The following is a 6,901-nucleotide window of genomic DNA, read 5'->3' as shown; positions in this document are numbered from 1 at the left end:
AACATGTCATCTATGAATTCACCCTACAAAACACACACCATAGCCAAAGATACTACCCTACAAAACCAGATGCTGTTGGCTGCAACTGCAATTTGAAGGACTGATTTGTCGTCTTGCCTGCTTATATATCTTAATTTCCATGTTTTTATGCTTCAGATTTGGTGTCATTAAAAAGGGTTTGTTTTTGTTTAAGATCTGTAAGTAGATATTGTTACAGAAACATTTCTTTACAAGATTATATATATATATATATATATATATATATGTATGTATGTATACATTTACAGTATAAACGAGACATGATATCTATCCATCTATCCATCAGATAAAGTAAAAGAGAAGGAGCGGGGTAAACAAGAAAAGCAAAAGATCAAGTCTTTCTCAAGCACAGATCCCAATGCAATGCTGGAAGGATTCCCAACATTGTTTGCTGTAAACTCATTCTTTTTGTATATAAGTTTGAAGGAACTTACTTTGTTCCCCTTTACCAATCTTTGATTTTTCATTTTTAGATTTTTCATCTATACGTACACATTTACTGTATCTCTATATAGATTCTGTTTTCTATGACTCTGCAACTAGAAAACAACAAAAAGATAGCCTCTTGACTTCTTCCTCCCCACCCCCCCAATTGTTATTTTAGTTTCAAGAATGGTGAAAAACAGAGTATGATTAGTTTTCTACTTCGCCAATTTCAAGAAAAAATCTTAACTTGATTTGGGTTTGCAACCCTTTTTTCTCTTTAGAGTCATACAACTATGACTACCAATAACAATAATGACAACAATGGCAACAACAAAAACAGTGAAAACTGGTTGGGTTTCTCTCTTTCTCCTCAATCATCACACCCTTCTTCCTCTAATCCCACAACTTTTTTCAGTCTCCCTTCTCATTTTAACTACCAAAATCTCTACTGTGGTGGAGCTGAGGGTGTTCATGGTGGTGGGATCTACTCTGCTTTCCCTATTATGCCCCTTAAGTCTGATGGTTCTCTTTGCTTAATGGATGCCATCACAAGATCACATTCACAAGGTCTGTTTAAAAAAAAATTCTTCAATTTCTTTGTTTTTTTTGCTTCAAATGTTGCTAATTTTATGTTGCTTTTTAGGGATGGTTTCTTCAACACCACCACCAAAACTTGAAAACTTTTTTGGTGGTGTAACAATGGGGGCCCCTGATTTAGATAGCAGCAGTACAATGTACTACCACCAAAATCTTGACCACCACCACCATCATCATCATCAAAATTATCAGATTCAACCCCCAAATTACTTAGATTACAATGGGTTGTACCAATCAATACAACAAGATCAAGAAACTAAAGACTCCCAGCAGGTTGCTGCTGATGGTATTTATCTTCCAACTGTAACTGTTGGAGAAGATGATATCACCACTGGTATAAAGAACTGGATTTCAACAACTTATAACCATTCTGGTGGTGGTGGTTTACAGTCACTTAGCTTGTCAATGAGCCCTGGTTGTTCACAATCTAGCTCATGTGTCACTGGATCACAGCAACAAATCACCACTGTGGTTATGGATTCCAAGAAAAGAGGGTCTGAGAAGGTGGATCAACAACAGAAGCAAATTGTTCATAGAAAATCTTTAGATACATTTGGTCAAAGAACCTCTCAGTATAGGGGTGTCACCAGGTTCATTCTTTAAGTACTTTTTTTTTTTTCTTTTTCTTTTTTGGGATTCTAGCTGAATCTTTTTTATTTAAATCAGGCATAGATGGACAGGTAGATATGAAGCTCATTTATGGGACAATAGTTGCAAAAAAGAAGGCCAAACCAGGAAGGGAAGACAAGGTTAGAAGTCTTGACTTTTTGTCATTTTGCCTAGTTTGACTAATCATAACTCTTCAAATTTCTCACCGTTTTTCATGTTTTTTGGTTCCTGTGTTCCACACTTTGCTTCAGTTTATCTGGGTAAGCATCTGTTTCATGTTTTAGCCATAAATTTATAAACTTTTTTGAAATCAAGATTGACTAATTAATACTTGACCATGTTGGCCTTTTTAGGGGGTTATGATATGGAAGAGAAAGCTGCTAGAGCTTACGATCTTGCTGCACTCAAGTATTGGGGACCTTCAACTCATATCAATTTTCCGGTAGCTTTTCGGTATCCCAATTATATAACATTTTTTGCATTGTTATCGGGACCAAATTCGATATTAACGTCCAAAATGTCGACTAATTAGTTGGAAAACTATGAACAAGAACTCGAAGAAATGAAGAATATGTCTAGACAAGAATACGTTGCTCACTTGAGAAGGTACCTTTTTTTTAATGAGATTTACTGGTTTGTTTGGTTTTATAATACGTTATTAAGTTTGTGTTTCTTTAAATCATGTTCAGGAGAAGCAGTGGTTTTTCTAGGGGAGCTTCAGTTTATAGAGGAGTAACAAGGTTCAAGATTTCTTGATTTTTATTTGTAAAAACATATGAAAGTGTTTTTTTTGTTGCTGAATATAGATTTGCAATCTTTCAGACACCATCATCATGGCAGATGGCAAGCTCGGATTGGTCGTGTTGCCGGAAACAAGGATCTTTATCTCGGGACGTTTAGTAAGTTGTATTGGAATCACAGGGTAGCAACGTTACGACAAAGTCGGTTTTATAATACACCAAATATGTCTAAATGTTCTAATAAAATATTTTATATGACTTAAGTTATAAAATCAAATAATTGTACGTTCTATGCAAAGTGTGTTCTAATAAGTTGATGAAAGCTTTTTGGAGTATGGTGTACTTTTACGTAGGAGCTTAAGACATATTTGACATTTTGAAGATATCTGATTAATGGTCGCAAAATTTCAAGTTTAAAATAATATTGTAGGCACACAGGAGGATGCTGCCGAGGCTTACGATGTGGCTGCTATAAAATTTCGTGGCGTAAATGCCGTTACAAACTTTGACATATCAAGGTACAATGTGGAAAAGATCATGGCTAGCAACACCCTCCTAGCCGGTGAACTAGCCAGGCGAACCAAAGACCCAGACCCGTGCACGGACCAGGTCTTATCGACCCAGACTCATAACGGTCAAGAAACCAAAACCATCTCGAATGAGACCACTACTAATGGCAGCATGTTGGACTGGAAAATGGAACTCTACGACCAAACCATCGGTGGTGGTGGTGCTGCAGCACTCGAGGAAGACGAATCCTCGACCACCAGGAACCACTTATTGATCACTAGCGGCACCGGTGGCGGTTACCAAGAAGATAGCCCCAAAAATGACAACTTTCCGATGGTTCTTGGGGAGGTGGCGGCTTCCAAGTCTATGAATACATGGATTCCAACAGCAACAGCAACAGCAACAAGCCAAGTGAGGTCTCATATCCCCATGTTTGCTGCATGGACAGATGCATGATGAAAAAAAGATTATGGTGGGTGGGTGGGTTCCTTTGATTTGTTGGTGGTTTAATTTTTGTGTTTGGAGATGGGGAGGGGTAATTTGGTACTTTTGAAAAGTATTCAAACCCCATGGAAAAGTTCCCATTTTTGTTGTGATGGAAAAAAAGCAAGAAAAATGATGAAAATAGGTTGTTGATGACAGAATGATCCTTTGACCATATTTCATGACTTCAATTTTTTGTTTATTTACTTTTGACTTTTTATTAATGCTTCTACTTTTAAGTACAACAATCGATTTTCTTGTTATATTTATTTTGGGATGTACTTTTTTTAACCCTATTTTCTTTTTAACAAATCATCAATTTTAATACATCATCATAATTTATATTTAGGGTTTTGGATTTTGGGTTTAATCGAGAAGACCAGAAAATTTTAAGATCACACATGATTAACTGTGATATAAACACATAATCAAACACATATTATGTGGGTGTCCTTTGGTTGCATTTACCAAGTTGCCCACACGTCCCTTTTAAACATGTTTAATGATATATGATTAACGTGTTCGTGTCACATGTAATCATGTTTTATATTAGAACTTCTTGACTTTAAATTGATCAACTTCTCGTATGATCCCTCCCTTTTATGCATGCATATATAAGTTATAAATATTGTATTTTTGAAGTTTAAAAATTATAATAAAATTACATGAAAAATATTGCATAAATCTATGATATTTATACAAGAGCAATAAGTCATAGCCAAATGGGATAACTTGGTCAACTTGATCTTTCGTAAGAATTTTTTGTCCGATAAAGATATATATAACGCTATATTTAAATCATACAAGTTTAGTTCTTTCTTCTACTTGCTATATATTTATTAAAATAAATGACCTACCAGTACCACCAGATGCCACAGCCAGATCTACGCTGTAGTGATTGATTTAGGATTTTCAATCAGGTTAAGTACAATAAAATTGAGTTTATATGACGTCTTAAATGTCTAAATATCTTAATATATGATAGAACCAAACAATAATACATCTAAGCTAAAAGTGTTAAAAATGGGTTTATAAAATGTTTTTGGCATTTTAACATGTTTTATAATGACATTTTGAAAGTAATATGTCGTATTAGTTATTTTATATTAATAATATTTAAAAAAATATCATGTAAAAAGATGTGCATATAGGACATTATTTTTTAATAAAACTATTTTTTTCATGTGATGCATTACAAGTCCTTTTACCAAATATTAGTAGAAAAATCCTTTCTCGACTATTATAAATAAACTAAAAGGTATTCGCACAATGTAGTGAGATACATCTCGATTTTAATGTTTCATTTTATTCTGTCCTCTGCCGATGTTATAATACAGTTTTATGTGGTTTGGAGAAAAACGACAATGTTTTTATTTTTGAATAAAATATAAATTTGAAGATATCTTAAAATCTTGAATTTTTTTATCGATATTAGTATCAAATTAATTATTTAAAGATTCTTGTTTTGTTGTATAATTTCTTTAATTCAGTTTTTTATTATAATTTAAATTTAATAACGAAGTAAATTATTTTTTATTTAATAATATAATTTTTTATAAAGATAATAATAATTAAGTACTTTGTTAGAACACAATAATCATCCTAATTATATTTTAATTTTTTTATATTTTAAAATGAAATGTTTATCCTGTATTTGATTATGTTTATCAGCAGTTAGTTACACGAATTCAAGTATGAAGTTTTAATAAGTTGTACTTATGCATTATTTACTTGTAATCTTGAGTTTTAAGTAATATATGCATCAATAAACAGTATTTCATCTATAAAAAAATAGTTTTTAATAGTTTCTATCAAATGTTTTATAATATAGTACAGAACCTCATGAGGTTAACTCAACTGAGAATAAGGTTTGGACTTTGGAGATTTTTTTTAGAGGTCACCTATTCGAGTCCTCTGAGATCATCGCCTGTTTTTTTTTTGCTATTCTCCAGGACCCCTGGAAATTAGTCGGGGTGCGTCTAAGCTAAACTGAACAAAATAAAAAAAATGAATAGAATATATATATATATATACACCAAGCTATTTGTCCTTTAAAATTTCGTGATTGAATAGTGATAGTGAAATGTTTGTACGATATATAAATTTACCAAACACGAGAAGGAAGGTGAAAACAATAATAATTGTGGGGTCTTTGATGAACAACCGAACTTGATTAAATTTGTTAATCCTCATGATTAGATATAAAAACAAGGGGAATCGGAATTGACACTTCACCATAAATATGCAACGTATTCATGCCAAAACACATTTTTTAGGTTTACATCAACTTAAAACCAACTCATATCATATTATATATAATCATTATTTAACATCACAAAATGACTATAATTTTTCTTAAATTTATTTTAACAAAATCCCAAAAATTATCTATACTATATTATAAAGCATTTAACAAAAACTCTTAAAAATTACTTTTTATACGTAAAGTATTGTATATTAATGTATATTATTTAAAACTCAAGATTACAAACAAATTTTGCATAAGTATAACTTATTAAAGCTTCATATCTGAATTCGTGTAACTAACTGCAGATAAACGTAATCAAATACAGGATAAATATCTCATTTTAAATATAAAAAATATAAAATATAATTAGGATAATTATTGGGTCTAACATAATACTTAATTATTATCTTTATAAAATTTATAATATTAAACCAAAAATAAATTATTTCATTATTAAACTTAAATTAAATTATAATAAAAATAAATAAATTAAAGAAATTACATAAAAATTGAAAACTTTTAAATAGTTGATTTGATATTTACATTGATATATTTTTTTTTCAAATTTTTATGATATCTTCAAATTTATATTTTATTCAAAAATAAAATCATTATTGATTTATTAAAAACACATAAAATCGTATTATAACATCGACAGAGACAAATAACAAAATAGAATATTAAAATCGAGATGTGTCTCGCTGCATTGCGCGAGTATTTTTCTAGTAATATATAAGTGTCTGTATAATCAATTTGAAAATTCCTTTACTTAACATATTAAAATAATTTAATTTTTTTTACTGTCTGGTTTTTATTAATCAACATACTGTATTAATAGGGACTTATTTTAGTTATATATTGAAATGTTGTAATTAACTAATTTTTTTTTAAATGTCATTTTTTAATCATTTACATTTTTCATCTAATTTATCATCTAACAATTATCTTGTCAGTTAGTTTACTAAATATAACAGACACACTATCTATACTATATTATAAAGCATTTGACTAAAACTCTTAAAAACTCTTAAACTCTTAAAACTCTTAAAGACAACATCTATTGCTAATGGTACAACCTGTTAAAGTCATCCCTAAAACCGTTCATCCCTATCCGATTTCATCCCTATCCGATTTCATTCATATCCTATTTCATCAAATACAGGATAAACATCTCATTTTAAATATAAAAAATCTAAAATATAATTAAGATAATTATTGAATTCTAACAGAATACTTAATTATTATCTTT

The 6,901-nt window shown here is 30.5% G+C and overlaps 1 protein-coding gene across 1 annotated transcript; it reads left to right on the top strand.

The window, feature by feature from the left end:
* The first annotated feature begins 758 nt into the window (after positions 1-758).
* On the top strand, positions 759-3,493 carry LOC112503175 (AP2-like ethylene-responsive transcription factor AIL1). Its single transcript, XM_025107241.1, has 9 exons — positions 759-1,032; positions 1,109-1,652; positions 1,729-1,811; positions 1,923-1,931; positions 2,025-2,113; positions 2,204-2,277; positions 2,361-2,411; positions 2,494-2,570; positions 2,842-3,493. Exons 1-9 carry the CDS (start codon positions 759-761, stop codon positions 3,375-3,377), a joined length of 1,737 nt encoding a protein of 578 aa, XP_024963009.1. The 3' UTR covers positions 3,378-3,493.
* The last annotated feature ends 3,408 nt before the right edge of the window (positions 3,494-6,901 follow it).

This window comes from Cynara cardunculus, unplaced genomic scaffold, assembly GCF_001531365.2.
Source record: "Cynara cardunculus var. scolymus isolate 2C unplaced genomic scaffold, CcrdV1 Un_Scaffold_2658, whole genome shotgun sequence".
NCBI lineage: Eukaryota > Viridiplantae > Streptophyta > Magnoliopsida > Asterales > Asteraceae > Cynara > Cynara cardunculus.
Note: the sequence above shows the minus strand (reverse complement) of the source record. Positions and strands in the feature narration are given on the sequence as shown.